General features: G+C 43.3%; 1 protein-coding gene across 1 annotated transcript in view; it reads left to right on the top strand.

The window, feature by feature from the left end:
* Window positions 1-21,819: 21,819 nt before the first annotated feature.
* Window positions 21,820-25,792, top strand: part of Clic5 (CLIC family member 5) — a 149,799-nt gene continuing 145,826 nt past the window's right edge. Inside the window, exon 1 of the mRNA XM_029471464.2 lies at window positions 21,820-22,600. Within this exon, the coding sequence (XP_029327324.1) occupies window positions 21,920-22,600 (681 nt within the window). The 5' untranslated portion in view covers window positions 21,820-21,919. The remainder of the gene's footprint in view (window positions 22,601-25,792) is intronic.

The following is a 25,792-nucleotide window of genomic DNA, read 5'->3' as shown; positions in this document are numbered from 1 at the left end:
GCGGTGAATGGGACTCCCTTTCCCATTGGTTCGTTTAACTGTACCACTCGGAGACAGGTGGAACGGAGCTGGACAGAGGAGAGGTTTGCCTTTCCCACCCTCTCACCCGCCCTGGCTCCCCTTTTCTTATCACTCTGTTGTGGGTCCCTTGTTTTCGGTAGAAGACGAGAAAGTTCCTTCTGCCTTCACCTGCACAAGGAAAGACACTCTGAAACAACCAGTTCATTTTTTTTTTTCTGGTCATGTTTCTGCCTTTTAAAATTCCCTTTCTGTTTTAAAATCATCCTCTGGTCATCTCATGCCCACATTCCTTCTATTTAGAATAAGATGCTGTCTGTTTTCTACAGTCCCAAATAAAAGTCTGTTGGGGTCCTCAAACTAAGTTTGTTCTAATTTTGCCACAGCTGTGGATGTGAAATTGTGCTCGTGCCTTTAAAACGAGTATTAATAGCTGAATTATCCAACTTCAAACTTATTTAGCAGAATTGCCCGAGATATATTTCTTTAATATTTGTGTTGCCCAGACATAGTTGACAAAGAGGTTAGTATTTTTTCTTTGTATCTCTAATGCTCAAAGGTGAACCTGACACAAACATACTCAATGATTTTTGGGTTTAACGAGGTATGTTAAGGTACTCCGTGTTTAAATGCTACCTCTGTTAAGATGCAAGAGCCCAGAAAATGTTTTCATTACAGTATCTACACACAAGATACTCAAGGGGGTACAATAAATTGAGTTAAGGATATCAAAATCATATACTATACCCTGAAATCTAAAAGACTTAGCTGGAAACACAGTAGCTGGATTTATTGGGTTCTGGGCATTAAATGTCAAAGGCTGAATTTGGTACCCTGCTCTGAGTTGAGAGTACAGCCATAACTCAGAGCCTGGGTGCAATCAAGGAGACAGTTTTAATATGAGTGTAGTCTGTTCATTATTATTGATTCCAGTTTCAAGCCTCCGGCTATCCTCTACATTCACAAACTGGAGCGTCTTGGACCCACAGGTTGACTTTGCCAGCACTGAGTAATGTTGGGTGTGTGCCTCAACCTGTTTGAGCTTTATCTCCTCATGTGCAGAGCAAGTCCTGGACCAACCTCTCAGGGTTCTTGTCCAATACCTTTACTAAAGCAAATAAAGCACTCAGCCAGTCATCGTGTTAGCTGCGATTGTCACTGTGATACCTCCAATTGTGTCCCATTTTGAACAATAGGGTAAGATGGAGTTCTAGGAGAGTTTATGCAATGTACAGCTTAACAGAACTTAAATTTCTGCTTTTGGGAACCGAGATTCTGCATATCCTGATGCAAAAAAAACAGAATTGAGTGATCTATGGGTGGCACATGTAATAAAGAGAGCAGCGAGCTGATCACTAACAGAAAGAAAAGCTTCCTTATCCACTAGCACTGCATACGCGTGTATGTGTGTGTGTATGTATGTACGTGTATGTTTATATGTGTGTGTGTCCACTCAGAATCCTCTGTAGTCTGGTCTCCTCCACTTTAAGATAAAGCAGTCAAAGCTAAAGAGACAAAATGGTCTCCCTTGGCACCAAACTCCTGTTATCTCTCTTATATTTCCTTTATCAACCATGCTTGGAATCCATGCCAAATAGGGGTAAATGATAAGTGCTATTTGTTTCCTTGTACAACAAGAAATCCAGAAGAGAAGATACACTTCAGAAATTGCTGACTTTGCAAATCGAGTGGGGTATTACTCATGTACGCCGCTCCCCTCTTCCTACTTGGAAATTAATTGGCATATGTGTCCTTTCATGGAAATGATAAGATCTTTTTTTTCCATATACCCTGGGTGATATAAGCGACTTATTGAGGGTTTCGTCTTTCAGTGACACCTCCCATTTCAGTTAAACTAGTTCCTGTCTCACATGCCCAACTCTAAGCCAATAAAAACAAAAATAAAGAACAGGTAATTGGCAGTCTTTCCATCCACACCCTAGACTGAGCAGGGGGCAGGGATTATTTATCAAAACGACTTTTTCCTTAGTAGATTTGAAATGGAGTGGGTGCTGGAAAGGACCTTCTAGAAATGTAATGATGAAAGAATGGGACATTGCCGCTGATCTTCATTTCTGATGTGATTTTTTTTTCTTACATACATGTTTCATTTAGGTGAGACTAACATTGACTTACAACGTTCTCTCATCTCAGCTTTTGAAAAGAGGGTTTTATAGAGAGATCCTTTAAACCCACCTTGTGTTAGACACTGCCAGGAAGCAACAGCCGAACTCATCATTCACAGATATTGTGCTCCAGAAAGAGCTGGCTGGGCTCAGTTCATAGGGGCTAAAGTCTGTGTCTCCACAGGCAGCCTCAGAGTTAAGGTAGCATGTCAAAGGATGTTTCTTTGTCCTTCATGAACCAAGCTCAAGATTTCCTGTCCATTCGCTAACCCAAAATGTTAAAAATCATTTTAGTTAGTTTTCAAAGTTAAAGATGTAGCTCTTAGGCAGAGACAGGCGGATCTCTGAGTTCGAGGCCAGCCTGGTCTACAAAGTGAGTTCCAGGACAGCCAGGACTACACAGAGAAACCCTGTCTCATAAAAAACCAAAAAACAAACAAAATAAAGATGTAGCTCTTTGTGATTTAAGGAAAGAAACAAACAGACAGACAAAAAAAAATCCTCATGCCCAACTCATTGTTGGCAGGAGTTAGGTCAGAAGTTACAGGAAAATGGTTTCAGAGCAAAAGCCACACCCTGGCCACAGCAAAACAATAGCAGCTCACTGCCTGGTTCTAAGCAGACAGTCATGAGATGCAAGCCAGTGGGTTACTCTCAGGGCTTCAGAGTGCAGGGTAAGGTTCAGATTCTCATATATACCAGGTGCTTCTATATATAAATATACAGTGTAGGTTTTATTGTGGCTGTAAGGCATAAACCTACCTTATGAAACATAGCTTTGTAATGATTTAGAAAGTTCAGCGAATGAAATCACCTAGCTTGTTTTAAACAATATTGCATCTGAGTCATCTTAGTTAGAGGTGATCAAAAACTCCTGTATAATCTGTTGTGACACTTCTTCATCCTGAGAGATATTTTCCCAAGTGTTTAATAAAATGAGAAAGAGAAAGCAGAAATTCTTTTTTTTTTTTTTTTTAGTAATGTTCTTTTTAAAATTTATTTATTGTATGTAAGTACACTGTAGCTATCTTCAGATATTCCAGAAGAGGGCAGCAGGTCTCATTAGGGATGGTTGTGAGCCACCATGTGGTTGCTGGGATTTGAACTCAAGACTTTCAGAACTTCAGTCAGTGCTCTTAACCACTGAGCCATCTCCCTAGCCCCCTTTTGAGGCTTTTTTTATATGGAGATTAACATGGTCACCCCCTTCCCCCCCCCCCCAGGAATGAAAACGAGTAAGATTCAGCCCTTAGGGGACCTCTAATCTAAAGAGATGAAAAGGGAAGGTATTATTCTGGTGTTGTGCCTGCCCAGCTTCCTTCCTTTTTCTTGTGGTTCTAATGGAGACTAGCTACTTTCATTTCTTTTTTTAAAAAAATATTGATTTGTATTATTTTTAATTATGTATATGAGTGTCTGTGTGTGGCGATGTGTAAGTGAGGACAGGCGCCTGAGGAATCTAGAGGCTGCAGGTCCCGCTGGAGCTGGTATTTCAGGCAGTTGTAACCTGCCTATGTGGGTGCTGCAACCGTAATTCAGGTCCCCTGAGTGATCAGTGCATGTTCTTCACCACAGCACCATCTCTGCAGTGTGGCTGCTCCGCCTTCTTAGTCTAGGAGAGATCGGTGAGGCTAGCCAAAGTACGCACGCCTTCATCTCCAGAAAGGACTCTGGAGGCGCCTTGATTGACTCTAAATTGGGGACTTTCTTGGGGTGTGGGAAGTTATCTCTTTTTTTAATAGAAAATCAGAAGAGTAATAAACAAATTGGAGCGAGTTGGTCAAAACTAACCCAAGCCTGGTCTATTGGAACAATTCCACTCCACTACCTGAAAGATTTTGTTCCGTCATGGGGACATGCTCCAATCCCAAACAGTACAATCTCTATAAACACTTGATGAGCTAATTGAGAAAGTCAATGTTTCAACACAGTTGCTACATTGGAAGTCTGTAAGCCTAGAGGTGATCCTGGACAACCTGGTCACTGGAGAAATAAGATCTGATGGGGAATAAAGCGAGGCAGAAGAAAGAGGAACTGAGAGCTGGAGTGCAACACTCAGGGACATCAACTGCTTCTATCCACGTTTCCTTGTAACTTCATCAGAATGTCATTTGTACACCCTGGTATATTTGTTGTTGTTGTTGTTTGTGTAGCTATGTATGTGCATTTGTCTGTGCCACATCACATGAGAATCGGTGAGAGGACAAGCTTGGTTGTTGGTCCTTCCCCCACACCTTGTAAGAGGCAGCCCCTTAGTTGTTCATTGTTGTGCTGAATATATCAGACTCTCTGGAGCTTCCAAGGGTTCTCATGTCTTTGCCTCCCATCTCACCACAGAAGTACAGGTATTACAAAAGCCCTAGGAATCTTCCAGATGATTTGGGTTCTGGGATTTCTAAACTCCGGTAATTTGTGCCACAAGTGATTTATTTACTGAACCATCTCCCAGCTTTTGATAAATTCTTTTCTCCAAAACTAGTCAGAATTGAGTTCCAATGGCTTATATCAGATATGAAAATCAAACTGATAGCTTGTCCTCTGCCATCAAGTGAGGTAAATACTGTGAGAGAGACACCACAGAGGAAGAAGCTATATTTCAGTTTCAGGAAATGACCTAGAATGTTACAAAGTGATAAGACATCCTAAAAGCTAATTGGTCACAGAAGAATATAAAAAATGTTTATATAGAGAAACAGAAAGTAGATGCAAACGACAATAAAAATCTCCCAAGGAGCTGGGCAGTGGTGGCACATGCCTTTAATCCCAGCACTTGGGAGGCAGAGGCAGGCGGATTTCTGAGTTTGAGGCCAGCCTGGTCTACAAAGTGAGTTCCAAGACAGCCAGGGCTACACAGAGAAACCCTGTCTCAAAAAAAAAATCTCCCAAGGAAGGACACAGGGAGCAGAGTACAGGACACCGTGAAGTGGGCTGGCTGGTGCTGGAGCTGCATGTGTGGTCATGTTGATAGAGCTGAGGCTTGGGTTGTACCCAGGCAGGAAGCAAACCTGCATCGCTTGTTACACATGAGCAGAAATGGAAAGCCTAGCCACTGCCTTTCAGTACTTCAGCGATGATTCAAGGCACTGTAAGAAGAGGCCCATTGTGTGTTTATTTTATATACTACTAAACAAATCTGTTTACAGCCAGCCACAGAACACACTCTAATTTATCCCGTGTTACAATGTGAAAGGCCCTCCATTTGGAATGGGTAAAGAGAGTATCCCTTCTCAAACTTAGAGTCTCTTGACAAAGTGACTTCTGAAACAAGAACTTCATTCCTGTCATTTTATTTGTCATTTATATCTTCTAATTATTTGCTTATTCTATCATTTTCATTGGGGATACTCTCCTGTTGCTTAACTACAATAAGTATTCTTCCTAACAGCACAATTAAAGGAATTCTATTTAACGAATAAATCCTGTAACCTCCCAGTGAGTGTACTCCTTTAAGATGTATGTCAGTTTCGGTTCACTTAAGTGCAGATAGATTAATGTGATACCTAATGCATTTTCATGGTTTGGCATCCCATGGCTTCTGTTTAAACTGGGACAGATTCCTCCCATAAAGACTGATACCTGGGAAATTACGTGTGACACCTGAGAACTGGTGTTTTTCAAAAGCCAAGCTTTTTAACTGTCAAACCTAATACTCCTTATGGTCCAGCCTCTAGTGATTCAGCAGCAATGCAAAGTTAGCTCCCCAAACCAGTATCTTCTCACTTCCCACACCCATATGACTTATCTTTGGCATCCAGACATTCTTGTCTCAATAGGATGTTTCTTTATTGTCTCTCACCAGCTTATGTATTTGAACACTTGGCACCCAGGTTAGTGGTGCCATTTGAGAAGGTGATAGAACAGTGGTTCTATCTGCTGGGACTCTTTAATACAGTTTTTCATATTGTGGTGACCTCCAGCCATAAAATTACTTATTACTACTTCATAATTTTGTTACTGCTACATTACTGAATCATAATATAAAATAGATACTTCCCAGTGTTCCTTTGGGGGTTACAACCCAGAGGCTGAGAAACGTTGTTCTAGAACCTTTAGGAAACGCAGTCTCGCTAGAGGAAGCATGTCACTAGAGGTGAGCTTTAAGAGTTTGTAGCCTCACCCCACTTCTAGTTCACTTTCTCTGTTCTCTCTGTGTGTGGTTAAAGATATGATCCCAGAGCTGCCTGCTGTAGCTGCCTGCTACCATGGCTCCCCAAACACTATGGTCTTTCCCTCTGGAAATGCAAGCCAAGATAAACTCTGCCAGAAGGCACTTTGGTCATGGTGTTGCATTACAGCAACAGTAAATAAAGTAGCTGATAGTTATCATTCCCCAGTGATTTCCAGACATCCCTCTCCCCAGCAACTCCCAAACTTCATGTTCATTTCCATGTTATTTGCTCACTCACATTTTTCCTCAGTTGTCTATCTGTCTGTCTGACTGTCTGTCTGTCTCATACACACACACACACATACACACCTGATGGCTGTTATGTGCATATATTAATTTGACAGGGTGGTTCTAACAAACCCTCACAGACTGTGAGGCTAATGGTCACCGAAATGTCTTAGTTGACAGTTGCAAAGGCTAAAAGTCTAAGCTGAAGTATCAGCAAGCTTTGGAGCGCCTCTCTCCTTGGCTCTTGTATGGCCATTGTGTTGGTTAGCTTTTGTGAACTTGATAGAAAACAGAGTCATCTGAGAAGAGAGCAGCTCCTCTGATAGAACACGCTACTCAAGTTGGCTTGTGGGCCTTATGTGTGGTATTGTCTTGGTTGATGGGTGATGCGGTGTGAGTTGTGTCCTGGGTGCTGTCAGAAAGCTCTAGAGCCCCAGAGCAAGACAGTAAAGAATGTTCTCCATGGCTTCTGGTTCAGTTCCTGGCTCCATGTTCAATTCCTACCTTGAGTTTCTGCCCTGATTCTCCTTTATAATAGAATAAATGCTTTCCTCCCCAAGTTTCTATTGGCCATGGTGTCTTATCCCAGCAATAAAAACCAAACTAAGATAGCCATCTTTCATGTCTGCATAGTGTCATTTCTTTGTGTATATCCTAATATCTTTCTTTAAACTTTGTAGTCTCTTAAAGATCTTCTTTAATTACCTCTTTAAAGGTATAATCTCTAAATAGAGTCCCACACCAAGACATTTGTATTGGAACTTCATCATATGAATTTCAGGTAGGTGGGAATGCAATTCAGCCCATAACACTACCCACTCAAAAGACTGAGTAGTCTGCTTGCCAGCATAATTTACCTGCTTGCAAATGTGACCTGACCTGCCTCTTACCTAGAACTCACACAAGCTGGTCAGTGTCATATAACCACTTGCTTGTTATGAGAACTGGCTGATTTTGCCTGGGTGACCGACCTTTGCACTAAATTACTCCTTGGCTGCCTAGCACCACGGCCAGCCTGCTGACATCACAGGCATCTAGGGCAATGCTGCCCTAGAACTTGCTTCCATCTCCTTTCAGCAATGCTTTGGTCACACCTCTCCTTCTCTAGGCTCCGCTGTACCTACCTCCCCAATTCCTGCTTCCTTTCCTGCTACACACTGTCTAGTCTCTACTGGGAAGCCAGACAGTTTTGCAATTGAAAATTCACTTACTGTGGCTCAGCTACTTTGTTCTAGTACTATGTACTAGGCATAATTAGCTTCAATTTTTTTTATTCTCAAGAATGTTTTACATGTATACAAAGATATATGATCATATCCATGCTTCATTTTCTTTTCCAACTCTCCCTTTAGCCCAGCAGCTGTCAACTGCTTTGCGATCTCTTTGCTTTCAACATGGCTGATGTCCCATGTCTTCTTATCTGAGTATTTTCTTCCCAAATTGCTGCTGTATACCATCATCCTTGACAAACAGCCTCTTCCTCATTTTTGCTTGAGAACTTTGGCCTTCATCCCATGGTCAGTTTTCCTCCGTATGTAGCTTTGTGGGTCTCACTTGCATTTTGCCATATTCATTAAATCTCTATTTTAGTAGAAATCATCTTGGTAAACTGTTAAGGATTTCAGATGTTTTTAAAGCAGCAATTTTCAATTTGTAGAACCAAATTTACAAGTATACAATGTATAACAGTTGTTTAAAGGTAAGGTAGACCACACTAAAAGACTATTTATGTACAAAGACTTCCAGGAAAAATCACATAGAAGCCATGTTTTGTTTGTTTGTTTGTTTGTTTGTTTTAAAATCTTAATTATGGATTCTGCTAAAACTAGTTATGTGACTATAGGCATATTAACCTCTTGAAGTTTCTGTCAGTCCCCTTAGAGAATGGAAGTGTGCATGCCATCCTGAAAGCTATAGAACATAGTAAATGTGCCCAAATGAGAGGATATTTGAGCAACCAGAGGAAAGAGAGCTGAGAATTCACCTGGATATTTTCCCAATGTTTCTGAATATATTTCCACCAAGGAGACAGTGTGGTAAACATAATCACAGATTCTTAACATGGTATTGTTGTTAAACTTTCTTTCAATCTTCATTTTCTTCATTTTCTTTCTTTGATATTTACTTTTTATGTCATCTAAGTATCTTTATGTCATCTAAGTAAAGTGGCTTCATGTAAATACAGTTCAAAGCAGCAGAGCATCCTTCATAAGCATACCTCATGCTTAACGTTAGCTTAGGAATTCCACAATACTTTGAAGTGTGTGTGTGTGTGTGTGTGTGTGTGTGTGTGTGTGTGTGTGTGTGTTGCGGCAGCTCGACGCTTCTCAAGGTTCCTTCTGCTGCAGCCTGGCCTCAGGCTGGTTGGCAAGCCTGGCAGTTTCTCCAGGATTAAACTACAGCTGCCTGGTGTCTGCTTGCTGGAAGGACTGGACTGTAGCTGCCAGTTCGCATTTGGTATCTGCTTGCCTAGAGGACTTGTCTGCAGCTGCTGAGTTGTATTTGGTGTTTGCTATAGGACCGAACTGCTGCCAAAGAAGCTCAACCTCACCCCCAAAGAACTCTTATGAACAGGTCCACATCCCCATATCCTAATAACGTTTCTGTTCCATTACCTCTGCTGGGTGGTGGGCGAGAGGAGAGGTTGAACCCTTATTGAAGTAGGTTGCAAAAATGTATGCCTACAGATTTCTCATTTGGTTTAAGTTTGGTTCGGTTTTGCTTTTTCCCTAGCCACTTGACGTTTCCACGAGTCACAGCTCTGACCTCAGCAACTGAAGTCTGAAAGAAGGTAAAGATTGCAAGGCAGACAAAGCAAAGGTTGAGGTGGGTAGCAAACAGAAGCACACTGTCATGGCAAATATCTGCCTAGCGTGTATGCAGATCTAAGACCATGACCTAAAATCACACCATACCAAGGTGGGGAGCTGGGTACCAACTCGCCAGAGCGGTTAAAGAGAGTGCCAGCCCTCCTCTTTAGGGCAGGCTTTTAGACCACCAGGACGATCTGTTCTGCCCTTCATGTCAATGAGGAAATATGCCCATCAGTGATTCCCACTCTCCAGCACTTGAGCGCACAGCAAACGCCAGCCACATGGCCAGTGAACATCCACAGCCCCCATAATTCATCCCCCAACCCTGAGTTTTAAAGATGTGCACTGCACGGTCTTTGCATACTCTAGAACTTCACAGAAATGAAAGTAAAATTTTCCCACAATCCTCTCACCTGTGTTTTTCTAAAAAGTATGCATTGGCTCCTTTTGCCCTCTGTGAACACAGAAGAAACCACTGCCTGTGCACATGTCGGTGTGCAGTGATAATCTTTCTAGAAAGTTCTGGCTTCCTGCCGCGGTCGCTTTACTCCAGGAAATTGTGACGTCCCGATTGTTCCTCCAAAGCTTTGAGAACAGCCAGGTGACTGCCTTGCCCCAAGCATTATACCTGTAGCGAGGATAAATCACGCATCTTTCCCGAGTTTGATCTTAGAGCTAGCCCAACTTCTATTAGGTTTCAGCCTCTCAAATCCAAATCTTGTGGTGGAACCTGTCTAGGAAGTTTGACGTTTCTAACCACAGTTTAACCACATTCTTTGCTCTCACCTCCTGACCTTTCGACCAGGAAAGAGAGCAATCAGTTGCTGGTGCTCCCTCCCACACCTAGTTGCCTGGGTCCTGGAGGCATCTTCCCAGCGGGGCATCTCTGAGCTTGGTGGCTCTGCACTGGCAGCGGGCCCTGCTCAGCAAAGAAAGAACAATCTGGACTCTGTTCTCAATTAGGTCGAGTGTGTAACCCTCGGGGGCAGGCACAGGCTCCCCCCTGCTCTCCTGTACGTTAATGGCCTCGTCTGGTGCTCCCACAGCTGGGAGCCAGGTGGGGCAAGAGTCCAGAAACACTCTTGCATTCCCTGGACAAGCTGCTGAGACCTTCTGACAACAGTCCTTCCAAAGGCCGTGGTTCCTCCCTCCTCCCAGACTTGGAATAAGGAATGCTGGCATAATTCTGTTTTTGTTTTTTGTTTGACTCCTTCAATGCTACCTCTGAAATATTAAGCTTTTCCCAGAAGGAACTGGCATTTGCCCTAAGCACATGATACTGATACTGCCTAGGAGGTCATGTGGATCCACCCAGAGGAATTCTGGATGTAAGCATAAGGCTAGAATAATGTCTGCCAGTGAGATCTTATCCTAAGAATCTAAACTTAGATGTTCTGACAATCTAAAACCAAAGTGATCTATTTTTTTTCATTATAATGTACTTATATCTGTTTGTCTGTCTGTCTGTCTTTCATTCTATGTGTGTGCAGATTGAAAGCTGAAAACAAAACTGGGGTTCTCTGTAAGAGCAATATTCGACCTTAATCATGGAGTCACTGCTCCAGCCTCTAAAGTTTGCCTGATTGAATTGTGAATTTATTGCTCAGTCAGACTTTGATAAGCATCTTCTAGAACTGGAACAAGCAGGAAGTGTGCTCCTCAAAGAAAGCTATATTTTGTTTGAAGATTATTTTTAATCCATTAAAAGAAATCTAAAGTCTGGTTATGTAAAATTCCCACTCAAAGGGAGAATTTTTAAAATACAATAAGTCCTACCATTGGAAACCTTGCCTGGTTACAGAAAATGGCCTTCCATTCAGGGTCCTTATGCCATGTTAGGCCTGGGAGGCCTGCTCTTTTCTGAAGGAAAATGGAGGAATAGCGGGTCTGAGGGAGAGGGGTATTGAGAGTGGGGACTGGAAGGAAAAAAGGGAGGGGAAACTGGCTGGGATATAATATGAAAGAATAATAAATGAAGGAGGAAGAGGAGGAGGAGGAGGAGGAGGAGGAGGAGGAGGAGGAGAAGAAGAAGAAGAAGAAGAAGAAGAAGAACAACAACAACAACAACAACAACAACAACAAAAACAACAGCAGCAGCAGCAACTACTACTACTACGACCAGGGCTGGAAAGATGGCTCTACAGTTCAAAACCCTTGCTGCTCTCCTAGAGCACTAGGATTTGTTCCAGCACCCAGATGGCAGCTCACAAGTTTTTAATTCTAGTTCCAGGGAAGTCAACACCATCTTCTAGCCTTCACAGGAACAAAAGTGGTACACAGTCATACGTGCAAGCAAAGCGCTTACACAAATGGTAAAAATAACATAAAACGACAGTTACTGATGCCCAGGCCTCTTTCTATGCATCACTCCATGCTGAGTCTTCTGCTCTAAGGTAGGCTGCATCCTCCAGCTGTTAAAAGCACCAGTGGGTTCCAGTGAGAGGCCAGCTTTCAAGGGCTGGGGCCTTCAAGGGTTCAGCAGCCAAGAGGACTTACTGCTCTTGCAAGGGACAGACAGAGTTTGATTCCAAGCACCCACATTGGATGGCTCCCAACTCTCTGTAGCTCCAATGTCAGGGGATCTAAACCCTCCTCTCACTTCCAAAGGCAGCTTCATACATGTGTTGCACATACACATACACACAGGCATCCACACATGCACAAAATAAATCTTGGTGGGGATGAGGGGAAGAAAAAATTTATTTTGACTCCAGTAAGGAGCCTGCACCCAAGCAATTGGTTCAGCACTAACTAACAATAACTGAAACATCTGTAGGTCTTCATTTGGATTCAGTGTTCTAAAGTATATCTATTTACCTGAGCAGAGGGGAAATCAAGACTTCCATTAAGCACCACAACTCCAGTGACTCTGCCTGGAGACTGGACAAGAAGCTGAAGCACTCATCCTTTATATTTGTTTACTCAAGTTTTTCAATGAAAGTTTTTGGCCATAAATTCAAAGAGCGAATTCCTTTTATCCTTCTACCATCATTTTTGTCTAAATAAATCTGCATATTTAACACTCAATAAATGGATAGCTTCACTTGAACAAAGCAGAGGACCTGATGTTCTGTCCCTGCCCATGGAAAAGTCAAGGGTATGTGTCCACAGTCCCAGTTTTCCAGGGACAGAGGCAGGCAGATCCTGGAGTCTCCCAGGCTAGCCAGACAAGCTAACGACAAGGCTTCACATTCAGTGTGAGACCTTGTCTCAAAAGTCAGCTAGCAGATAGCAAGGCACTGAGGTAGATAGACACACGGCATTGACTCAGCTAGCAGATAACAAGGCACTGAAGTAGATAGACACACGGCATTGACTCAGCTAGCAGATAGCAAGGCACTGAAGTAGATAGACACACGGCATTGACCTGTAGCCTCCAAATTCACATGCTTGGGAGAGTGCATCTGCATACAGGCATGCATGCACACATACACACACCACAAGGGCAAGCACAGAACTAAGTAGATAAATAAATATTGTAGGAAAAAGGGTGTTTTATTCTATGAGTTAAAGCACATATACATCCCTGCAACCCAGAGAATCCTATTGAAAAATAGAACACCCCACCCTCAGAAAACTCCCCACAAGATCCATTAAAATAAGCTGTCCCGAGATCATCACTGCTGTGTCTCAGCTTAAGTTACAGATTTCTCTTCTATATAAAAGAAATATAATCCATCACATTATAAGTATTCTTCTGTGCCTGGTGTTTCTCTGAATGCAAAACATAGATTTATCCATTCTTATTCATGACTGCACCTTCATGGAAGAATGTGAGCCAGTAGAGGTTGTATCCCATGGCATAGAAGGAGTAGCTAACATTGAATGTTAGACATCACAAACCACAAATCAATTTACCAGTTAGTGGAATCTGGGCTAGTTTCAGTTGGGGGCTATTATGAATTACGATGACCTCTGTGGACGTGTGTTTTCATGTCTAATAAATTCCTGGAATTGAAACTGAAAAGGCAGAGATGTGTGAGATGAATTATTTTTTTAAAGTTGAGTGTGGTGACACACATCTGCAATCCCAGCAGGCAGGAAGCTGAATCTAAAGAAGTGGTTCTCAACCTGTGGGTCGCGACCCCCTCGGGTTCTTATATCAGATAATCCTGCACACTTGAGATTTACATTATGATTCACTACGGTAGCAAGATTACAGTTATGAGGTAGCAATGAAATAATTTGATGAGTCACAACACGAACAAATATATTTAAGGGTTGCAGCATTAGGAAGGTGGAGAATTACTGAGCAAGAGGATCAGCAGTTAGGAACTAGCCTAGTCTTCAGGACGAGACTACATCTCACAAGTAAATGAAGCTCAGAATCTTGCCACATTTCCCCCAAAGCAGAAGCAGCCCTTTATCTTTCTACTAAGAGTATGCAAGAGTCTGGGTACTTACACATCTTCATGGGCTCTTCATGTTATCTAGTTTTTAATTACAGCCATATTGGTTGGAGTTGTCTTACCACCCATCCATGATGGTAGTTTTAATACTCAACTTGCCACAATCTAATATCATGTGTGAAGAGAGTCTTAGTGAGGGATTTAGATCAGGCTGCTCTCTGGGCACATCTGTGGGAGGATAAGTCTTCGTTATGTTAATCGATGCAGGAAGACCCAGCCCGCGATACACTGCATCTTTCCCTTGGACTGGGTTCTGAATCCTGTGAGAGTAGAAACTATAAGCAGAGCATAGTAGGCAAGCGTGTGTTCATTCTTTCTCTCCTCTGGACTGTGGGTGGGACCAGGTGCTTCAAGTTCCTGCCTTGACTTCCATGCAGTGATGGGACCTTGAATGACAAGCTGAATAAGCCCTTTCTTCCCTAAAGTTGCCTTTGGGTGGACATTTGTCACAATGACAGATCTTCCCAAAGTCATAGGAGATAGACAGAGTGGAGAATGTGGAAAGCAAGGAGCCAGTGTGTTCAAACAAATGCAGCCGTATTGTTGTTGGGTTTTTTTTGTTTTTGTTTTTGTTTTGTTTTTTCGAGACAGGGTTTCTCTGTATAGCTCTGGCTGTCCTGGAACTCACTTTGTAGACCAGGCTGGCCTGACACTCATTGGTTTTTAAAATTAAAGAAATTTTGTCATTTGAAACTACATAGCTGAACTTGGAAGACATTGCTCTAAGTGTATTAAATCAGGCTCTGAAACCCTGTTTTATACGCACTCACTTCTATGCAGAAGGTAAAACACAAAATGTCTGGAACAGAGAATGTAATCATGGCTGTCAGCCCTGGGGAAGGGGTTCCCGTGAGGATGTGTTGGTGAAATGATACAAAGCTTCAGGTAGGAGGCAACAGTTCACGCAGTCTGTGATGGCTTGGATGAGAAGTGTTCCCCATAGGCTCAGGTTTGAACTCTTGATTGCCAGTAGGGGGCGCTGTCAGCAGAAGCAGCACAGTCTTCGTGGAAGTACATCATTTGGTAAAGGCTTTGAGAGTTCATAGTCTCATCCTATGGACCTACTTACAGCTCACTGCTTCATGTTTGTGTTTTAAAATGTGTTGGGAGGGAAAAGAAAGCAATCACAAGTGGGGAGGTAGGTAGGGACCTGGGAGAGAAAGTGGACAGGGGTTGGTGAGAAGTGGAGGGAAGAGATGAGCCTGATCTGGTATTGAGTGAGAGAAAAGGACTGAAGTCCTGAGGTCCAGCAGAAAGAATGGAAACAGGCAACCTCAGGAAATAGGAGGTTGGGGGAACCCTCCAGAATGCACCAGAGACCTGGGAGGTGAGAGACTCTCAGGACTCAAAGAGTGGAATCTTAGATGAAATGCCTGACAGTAGGGAGAGAAACTTATAGAGCCCACCTCCAGCAGGAAGACAGGGCATCAAGTGAGGGGTGGGGTTGCCATCCCACAGTCACAACTCTGACCCATAATTGTTCCTGTCTGAAAGAATTACAGGGATGGAAATGGAGAGGAGCCTGAGGAAAAGAAGGTCCAGTGACAGACCCAAAGTGGGATCCAGCTCAAGGGGAGGTCCCAAGGCCTGACACTATTACTGAGACTATGGAGCGCTCACAAAAAGGGACCTATCGTGACTGCCTTCTGAAAGACCCAACAAGCAGCTGAAAGAGTCAGATGCAGATATTTGCACCAACTAATAGACAGAAGCAGCTGACCCCTGCTGTTGAATTAGGGAAGGCAGAAAGGAGCTGAGGAGAAGGGTGATGCTGTAGGAGGACCAGCAGTCTCAATGAATCTTAACCCCCGAGATCTCTCAAACACTGGACCACCAAACAGACAGCATATACCAGCTGATATGAGGCCCCCAGCACACATACAGTAGAGGACTGCTGGGTCTGTGTTCATTCAGAGATGATGCACCTAACCCTCAAGAGACTGGAAGCTCCATGGAGTTTAGAGATCAGGTGGGGTGTGGGGTGGGGGCATCCACATGGAGACAGGGTGAGGAGGAGGTATGGCATGTGGAGCAGTCAGAGGGTGGATGGGGGGGTGTTGGGGAATGGAATATGGAGTGCAAAAAATAAATAATTTAAATAAATTAAAAACAGTGTGATCTCTCAGCTCCCTGCTTGTGCCACCATGCCTGATACACGTTGTCCTCCATGCCCGCCATCAGCATCGTGCCTCCCCACTGTTGTGGACTGTGGACTGTAAGCCAAAACAACACTTCCTTCTCTAAGCTGATATTTGACCACAACGACAGAGAACGAACTCATATATGGTCTTATAGCAGTTACTCTTCATTGTCCGCTTGACTGGATTTGATACCACCTAGGCAACACACCTCTGGTTGTGTCTGTGTTTCTGGGGTCTAGGGAGGGAAGATTATGGGCGGTACAGTGTAATGGGCTGGGGTCCTAAAATTAACCGTAGACACAGGACGTTTCTGTATCTTGATATCCCCAGATGTGATCAAGGTCTTTTTGCCACAGACATAAACCACTCCCACGTCATGCCTCATGCCTTCCTTGCCGTAACAGACTGTGCCGCCTGCCAGGGACATCCAGGGTGCTGTCATCTACGGTTGTGTCAGGCCATGGTTATTGCTGTCAGGCTGCATCCAGCCCACAGGCTGCAGCTCAGACATTCCTGCAGCAATGAGCCAAAGTGAATCCTATGGCTCCCGTCCAGTGCCTTAATCAGGTATTTTGCCCTGGCACCTTTGAAAGCAACTAAAACAGGTCTGTTGTACCACTTGGGGACTAGAGTTAATAAGAAAATATTATATGTTGGAAAATTGATTGGAGAACATGGTCTAAGTGTTCTTACCACACAGAATAGAATGTCTATAAACTAAACTAAGCATATTTACCCATCTCACACACACACACACACACACACACACACACACACACACCAAAGCACTATATTGTACACCATAAGTATACACAATTTTATCTCTTTAAAAGTTTTTAAAGGCAGGGGCTGGGGATATATTTAGTGGTAAAATGTCTGCTCCCAAAGCTTGAGTGCCAGGGTTCTGAACCTTGCCACCACATAAAGGCCATGTGTGGGATTTATAACCCATTTATAACGCAAGAACTGGGGCTTAGGGACAGGGAAGCACAACAAAACATGACATAGATGTTCCTAGCTCCATGCCCATCCAACTTAGCCAATCAGCGTTCTTCAAGCTCAATAAACCCCAACACAAAAGAAAGAAAGAAAGAAAGAAAGAAAGAAAGAAAGAAAGAAAGAAAGAAAGGTGGAGAGAGGAATGTGTCCAACACCAATCTCTGGCCTCCACACAAATGTATATACACATAATCACACACACACACACACACACACACACACACACACATTAAAAACTTTTAAAATATGAGTAGTTGTTAAATGAACTGTAAGTAAAACTGATTCCTAAAGCAACACGACTTACACCGATCAAACGTGTTTAACAACGTTTAGATCTTGAAGATTCCCTCCTTAAAGCAGAATCACCTAGGGGGAAAGCCCCAAGGTTGACTATATTCTGAGACAGTTTTTAAGCAGTAGTAATCAAGATTTAGGGAGCTAGATCAGATACGGAGGACAATGGCGCCCCCTCGTGGACTCTCGAAGCTGATGCACCAGATGTTCTCAGTCCTTGGAGTGGTATGAGCATGATTCTTTCAAACGTTTGCATTTGTTTTTTGTTTTTGTTTTCTTAAATGACCATCTTCACATTAATTTCAGTGCATTATCCATCACCATGTATCAACTATAGCATGTGGTATTTTGAGGCTGACTTTTAGACAACACACTTTTAGGAAAGCACCCACACATACGTGTGTGTGTGTGTGTGTATAAACATTGAAAATTCAGTGTCATCCTGACAGGCCCAGTGCCCTAAATACCACGAGCGCAGGCTCATCCCTGGCAGAAGCCCTGTCTTTAAGTGGGTCTGGATATGTCCACCTATTTTATGTGTTCCTATGCACATCGTAAGAAATGATGACTGTGATTGACTTTGTCAAGGTTGAAATTATTGCATCATGCAAATTCAATCACCATGATTAGTAGGGGTTGGTTGACTGAAGGATAGTAAGTTTCCAAATGCATACTAATCAGTTTGACACCCTGAAACGTGGTTGCAGCTACATGCTAACGTGCTATGATTAATTATGCTGCTTCTCCATCATTTTCTTCCTCTTTTAGAAGTCTTATGTTACTCCGGGTGGTGCTTAGTTGTAAAATACTAGCACAGAACACCTATGCAGTCTGCTGGATACTAAGATTTTAAATGTAGATTGCACTTATTTTTTCCCATCAATGCTTTGAGGAAGATATTCCATTTTCATAAAAATGATTATGAAAGTTTAGAGGATTGTGACCAGGAATCCTCAGGGCTGCGAGTGATAGCACCTGCATTTGAACTCAAGTACCCCTATCCCACATTTCCTGTTGCTAAAAGTCTGTCTCCCTATGTCTACACAACTTTTATTAAGTGAAATAGCTCAGGAGCAGGAGGGTAGCTCAAGGGTAAGAGTGCTTTCTTTGCCAGGATGAGGACTTGGGTTGGCATTTCCTGCACCCACACAAAAGTCTTAGGCATGACTGAATGCTGGTGCCTCTGTCTTTGGCAAAGAGACAGGTGTCTTCCTGGCCAGTCAGCCTAGAACAAATGATAAGCTTCAAGTTCGTTGGGAGACCCTGTCTCAAAGTAGCAAGACAGACAGTAGGAGCAGTAAAGGACTAGAGGGGACAGCCTGCTCTGGACTGCACACACACGTGTATCCACACACTCATGTGCATACATCATAGACATGCTCATATGCATTCATCACATGTCTACATATCATATACACATGTGCATAAATCGCACACACTCACACACTTGTACAAAGCAGCACACATACTACGTACATGTACATACATCACACATGTACTCAAATACTCATGAGCATCCCCCACTCTCTCTGAAGAATGCACACATGCACATACACCCACACTCACATAAAATGTCTTGACAAGCAATCTTTTTCTATACTTCAGTTTCATTATCTGTACCATCTGTCCTTTCGGCTTGTTTATGCTGCTTGAAAATGTTGCATATGTATAGCAATTGAGCGCACTACCTGGAAGGTGAGATTGTCCACCATCTGAATGTGTCATGCCTTACAGTGGGTGGACTCCCAGCTGTGGTCGTAAATCCGTGTTCTCTAAGGAACCACAGCATTGGCATCTGGGAAGGGCACATAGGTTAGCTAGCCCAGGGAAGCTCTACTTCTCAGTGCCTGATTTGATGAGCAGTCTTAACAGCATCCTCTGCCTTTTAAATTTTCATTTGGCTCGGCAACAGCAACACAAATCCACCTTTAAATATTCTAAATTTACAAATCACATCACCTAATATAGTGTTCACTATCTAAAAATTAGTATGTGTGTGAGTCTCCTTTATAAACAGAAAGTTTTCTTCATATTAAAAAAAAAAAAAAACTGTCTAGCCAGGAAGTGATGGCACATCCCACATTCCAGCATTTGGGAGGTAGAGGCAGGTAGATCTCTGAGACCAGGCTGGTCTACAGAGTGAGTTCCAGGACAGCAAGGACTACACAGAGAAACCCTGTCAGGAAACACTCCCCCTCCCCCAATCTGAAGGATTCCACAACAGACGCTCCAAGAGGCAGCTGTGCGGTCTCCCTGCACACCTGTAGTGAGGAGAAGAAATTCCGAACCAAGCACTATTGGATGATTTCTTCATAGTATGAATGTCCATAAACTTTATTTACACAAATCTACATGATGTAGGGTCACTTGTGGCCAAGCTGTATTCTATGAAATAAATGCCACCCACCACACTTGTAGCTGATAACACCATTATCATAGGACCAAATGGTTAGAGACTCCTGAAATGTGGCCCACTAAGAAAACTCAGAAACATAACATGTGTGAGCTTGCTAACAGGCTAACAAGGCAGATTGTATTATAGAAAGATTTTATTTTATTTTTTAAGTAGAGAACATACACTCTACAATCACAAAATTATCATATAACAAATGCATAAACCAGTAACATAGTCATTTATTATTATTACCAGGTACTATCCACTTTACACAATTATATAATGTGTATATATGTATATATATGAAAAATATGCTTTTTCATATCGCTTGCTGTACAGTGGGTTTGTCTACACCAGTGTCCCCACAGACACCTGAGTAAGGCATTGTGATTACAACCTACAAGGGTGTCTACAAGGTTGCTCTGAGAGCTGGTTTGAATGGCATGTTCCCCATAGACTTGGCCTTGGTTCCCAGTGGGTACTGTTTGGAAGGTGTGGCCTTGGTGGAGGAAGTATGCCATCGCTGCCATTTCCAATTTGCTCTGCATCCTGCCTGCAGTTCAAGGTGTGATTCTGAACTTGCTACTCCAGCCGTCCTGTCTGCCACTACCCAGCCATTACAGACACTTGTCCCTCTGATACAGCATAATATCAATTCACCTTTCTTTGCCTTGGTCATGATGTTCATCACAGTAAAAGAAAAAAAATGAATAAATTCAGCAGTGTGACTCTTCAGCTTCATTTCAACTCCATGGAATCCCTGTTGTATCCGTCTCCTGCCATTGACTGACATTGTTAGTATAACAGTTCATGCTAAGCACATATTTTGGGGAAGAAACTCAAAGACAGTAGAACTGGGAAATACTGTTTAGAAAATATAAAATGGGCTTGGGAGGTGGCTCCGTCGGTAAGATGCCTGCTGTGCAAGCATGAGGACATGCGTTCAGATCCTGAACACCCATGCGAAAGCTAGATGTAGCTGTCCGAAAGCAGGGTACTGATGTAGTCAGTAACCCAGAGCTGGGGAAGTGGAGACGGGCAGACTTCTGGAGCTTAGTGATCAGTCAGCCTATCCAAATTCATGAGCTCCGGGTTCAGTGAGAGACACTGTTGCAACAAGTATGACAGAAGGCAGTGGAGGAAGATATGACATCAGACTCTGGCCTCCCTATGCATCCACATACACATGTCTGTGCACCTGAACAAATACGCACACACCCACATGAATACCTATGTAGGCATACACACACACACACACACACAGAAAACGTGAGATGGAGTAAGGGATAGCTTATAATGGACATGCATCCTGAGCCCAGTGGAATTGTAGGTATCAGGTAGAGTCAGATCAGGCAGCCCTTTCTCTTTTCTGAATAAGTCAGGAGATCATTTCTGTGTTCTGTGCACATGTATAAGCACCACAACTTCCTCAACTCAAGCTAAGCTCAACTGCACCCAAGACCTCACATAGTTAGCTCTGTGCTGTTAGGATTTCCTTTGTCTTCCCAGGATAGTGATCTTCTGTTTCTGTTGTTTAGAGCTCAGTTGAGAATCCCGTGCATAAGAGCAGCACAGAGGACATCTGTCGACTGTGGACAACCATGTACAATGGGGGGATGGAGGGGTGGTGGTGGTGGTGGGGGATAAAAACCAAAGCCACAAATGTTTGAGTCTCATTTGGTGTGGTTTGTATTGATGAGTCCACAGGCACTTATCTTCTTTTCCTTCTGCCATTTAATCACCTCCTGGGGGTTCCAGATAAGAGCTGTAAATGAAATCCGTTCCTCGGCTGGGCAGCTGGGCTGCGTGGAATTCATGACAAAGAGCTGCATTTTGCAAAAGAAAAGAAAAAGTGCTGAATATGGATGCAAGCAGACTGGTTTACACTGACTTATGGTTCTCCACTAACTTGTGGGAAACCCTTGTGTGGGGTCAGTAGTTAGGTAACTGCAGCAGGGGGCGCCTCCGTTGAGTCACAAGAGGCTAACTGCTCAGAATTTCAACTTGGACTGGATTGATACTTCAACTTCTCAGAGTTGCGGGGTGTGGAGGAAGCATCGGAGTCTAGTTGAGAGTTGTCATCCGTAGTGAAGGAGTTAACCAAGTGGATGAACTTTATCTTTGGTCCAATGGACCTGTGGTTTGCTTATTAGAGCTCCGGTAAATGATTGTTAGAGACCTGTCATTGATAGCTGTTGCTGAGGGCTGTTCTTCAAAAGCCCATTGAATCGTCCGTGCTGTGCGGCGGCAAAGCATCACCCCTTAGTCCGTTCCTTAGCCCCAACCGACTCCGTTCTGCCTGGGAAAGGATCTGCCAGACCAAGCAACATGAATGAAGACTACAGTGATACCTATGATAAAATCCAAAAGACGAGCACAGATGAGGCTCCAGACCTGCAGGAGGAAAGTGACGCTCCTTTGTATGACAGAGTCCATGAAGACTCTGAAAATGATCTGTATGCCACCAGGCTAGAATGCCACGAGTACGATTACTTGTCACCTTATGTCTCAAAAAGTGATGAAGCCACCCCAGCCTCCCTGGAGCCAGAAGCAGATGGCTACCTCCTGCCGGATGAGGTGTTTTCAGAGTCCCAGGCGGTTCGGGATGTCTCCATGGGAGACTCACATTCACCAAGCCAGGACCCAGAGCCTCTCTCCTGGGAAGCTCAGGAGAATGGAGGAGCAACCGAGGAAGACGTGCCTTCCTCACACTCACTAAGCCAGGACCCGGAGCGTCTCCCGTGGGAACCTCAGGAGAATGGAGGAGCAACCGAGGAAGGCGTGCCTTCCTCACATTCACTAAGCCAGGACCCGGAGCGTCTCCCGTGGGAACCTCAGGAGAATGGAGGAGCAACGGAGGAAGATGTGCCTTCCTTACTGAGCTTCAGGGTTCAGCACAGCAAGGTGCTTGCCACAAGCCAGGATTCCCCTATCAGCCCTTCTGCTGCTATTGGGTTGGGAGAAAAAGAAGCAGCTACCAGCAACCCTGAGATCTTCCTGTTTGTGAAGGTAAGGGCTGTCTCTGACGGGCACACCTACACAGGGTGAAGCGTTCCTTTCTTTTGCTCTGTGGATCAGGGGACAGTGTATGATGTCCTAGCGAGTGGGTCTCCAGCTATACTTCAGAGAAGATTAAATTGGTCGTTTGGAATAGTGCCAGGACTTCTCAAAATGATCCAAACTAGAAAGTTCATTTCAAGTGTGTGTTTAATCATCGACTTTTATAAACCCCAGGCAAACCACATTCTAAGCATTTAAACAAGTGACCAGAAATTGCTGCTCAAATCTTTACACCTGTGACAAATGTTAACTGCATTTTCATGCTTGGTTAATTTTTTCTCTTTCTTTCTTTCTTTCTTTCTTTCTTTCTTTCTTTCTTTCTTTCTTTCTTTCCTTCTTTCTTCCTTCCTTTCTTTCTTTTTCCTTTTTCTTTTTTCTTTTTTTTAGCAGTGATATTTTTAAAAATGAAACCAAAGCCAGCGAGAGAAAGTCTTATCTCCTTTCAGGCGCTTGAGTCTCCTCCTTCTTGTGTTTCTAAGGTCGCACATACTTCAGATACTTGGTTAGAAAATGCTGTGTCTGTCATCGTGTCTGCTCTGTCAACGCCAATAAAACTCAATATCTGAGGATGTAAAATAGTTTGAGAAGTACCTAGATGCCAACCATGTGTTAATAATTAATGCCTATGATACGGAAACAAAGGCATTTGGTGATCTTTGTATTACAGCGATAATATAAAGGTTATGATTTAGAGTTAAACAAATCATCCAATCTCCTACCAATACAGATAGCAGTCACCTTCATGTGTATATTGCTATTTCTTGTTAACAAAATGAAGGTTGGGAAGATAGCTCAGTGGTTAAAGCTTAGATGCTCAAGTGTGGGGATGGAGGTCAGATCTCCAGAACCCATGTAAATGCCAGGTAGGCACGGCAGTCTGGCTGTAACTCCAGTTCTCCCAAGGCAGAGATAGGAATCTCTGGAGCAAGATGGTTACTAACATTAGCTGAATTATCAAGCTCTGGCTTCACCAGAGAGGCTTTGCCCCAACGAATAAGGTGAAAAACAATTCAAAAGACTGCTGATGTCAGCCTTAATCTTTCATATGCATGTTATGCATGTAGGCGCACACACACACACATGCATCCAAGACATGCACCACATACACACGAGAGAAAAAAGCATGGCTACTCTCGGGCCTGGGATATATCTCAGTTGGTAGAGTTCTTGCCAACATATTCACCACACACTATCCTGAACATCACATAAGACTTCCAGTGCTGGCAGAAATCTAATCTTAGTACTAGAAGGTGGAGACAAGAAGCTCAGAAGTCCAAGGTTATCCTTGGCTATATTCCAGGCTAACTTTCATTCATCTGGTCTTCCCAGCCAGAGTTGTGATGGGCACTGGCTTTATAACATGACAGACAGTAACTGCATGGAGAGAAACTGTAGCCAGCTGTTAACACTAGCAAGAAATATTCAAAAGATGGGTGTATCTATTACTGCTCCTGTGACAAATGGCCGAAACCTTAGTGGCTTAAACAGCTCAGACACTGTCTTACAGCTCTGGGAGATGTGTGTGTGTGTGTGTGTGTGTGTGTGTGTGTGTGTGTGTACATACATACATATACATATATCTATATACACACATGCACATATATATCATGCATATAGTGTGTTCCTATAATCCAAGCACTCAGGAGGATGCTAAACATATGCATATATACATATATATGTACATATCTATCTATCTATCTATCATCTATCTATCCACTGATTAGGGAATGGTAAGGCTGTGCTTTTGAGGTCCAGGACAAACTCTCCATTTTGTCTCCAGCAGCTCCTAGGCTTAAGCTGCTGATGTTGTCTAGCTCTACAACCTTAACTCTTCTATCACTTTCCATGATCATCATGATCCCCTCTTCCTCTCCCCACTCCTCTTACCCCTCCCCTCCTCTTTCTTTTTCCCTTCTCTCCACCCTTCTTCTCTTACATCTCTCTAGTGAGACAAGTATGATTAGGTTGGATCTAATAGTAACCTAGGATAATACCATTTAAAGAGCCATAGGTTTCATCTACAAGTCCATATGCCGACATTATGTAATACTCACAACCCCCAGGAATTAGCATGAGTGTAGTTTTGGCCTCCCATAGAGCAGAGTGTTGAGGATCGGAGAGTGAAAGCGATATGGTTGGGTGTTGAGAAGCAGACAGTGAGGTGAGATGAGGGGCTGCGTTAGCCCCTGGGCATTAAACAGACTCTCACGTCCACTGTGAGTGATGCAGGCAATCTTTGGACAGTTTCAAAGGAAACGCTGGGGGGCTGTTTTTACAGAAAAGACTGTTTTTGGAGAAGGGTAGGCATGGAAGCTGAGGCTGGATTAGATAGTAGGCAAGCAATGAGAGAGAGAGAGAGAGAGAGAGAGAGAGAGAGAGAGAGAGAGAGAGAGAGAGACTGTTTGCAAGAAGTAGCCTTGTGATTTGGTGAAGGGTTCAAGGTGGAGTTTAATGAATGAAGAGCCCTGATTATTGATGCAGAGACTTTAGCTATTGAGGGAATGGGGGTGTTCTCTCCCTTTCATCCATCCATGACCCTCTCTCAGGGACGTGTGACTGAGTGAGTAGACTTTTCCAAATGATGCCTGTATGCATGTGTCCAGAGCAGGGAAAGTGGTGGTGGTGGAGGAAGATGCCAGGAGAAAAGCGTTCTTGTATTTTGTCAAATGCCAAGAAAAACAAGTGAACAAATAATGATTTTTTTTAACAAAGGAAAATGGCACAAATACACACCATTTGTCATGGGCAGCAACAATGCCATTAACCAGGGACAGAATGGCTGCCAGAATTAATTATTTGAGAGACAGAAGGAGTCGTATGTACCTCAGGCTGGCCCCCAACTTGCTATGTAGCTGAGAAAGGCATTGAACTTCTGACCTTCCTGCCTCTACCTCCTGAGTACTGGGATTACAAGAATGCACCACTAGGCTGGGTTTTATGCAGTTCTGGTTTTCATTATGCCTCTTAAGCAAGCATTCTGCCAACTCAACTACATTTGAGATTGCAAATTAATTTTTGTTGAATTTTTAGTTTCTCTCCTTTCCAGTTTGTTCACTGGAAAAGTGCATGCTATACGGACATGTCCCTCATATTATTCAGCGTACGGGTATGCTGAATAATAAAAATAGGTAATGCATATGA

Source organism: Mus caroli, unplaced genomic scaffold, assembly GCF_978045245.1.
Source record: "Mus caroli unplaced genomic scaffold, Mus_caroli_1 scaffold_18, whole genome shotgun sequence".
Lineage (NCBI taxonomy): Eukaryota > Metazoa > Chordata > Mammalia > Rodentia > Muridae > Mus > Mus caroli.
Note: the sequence above shows the minus strand (reverse complement) of the source record. Positions and strands in the feature narration are given on the sequence as shown.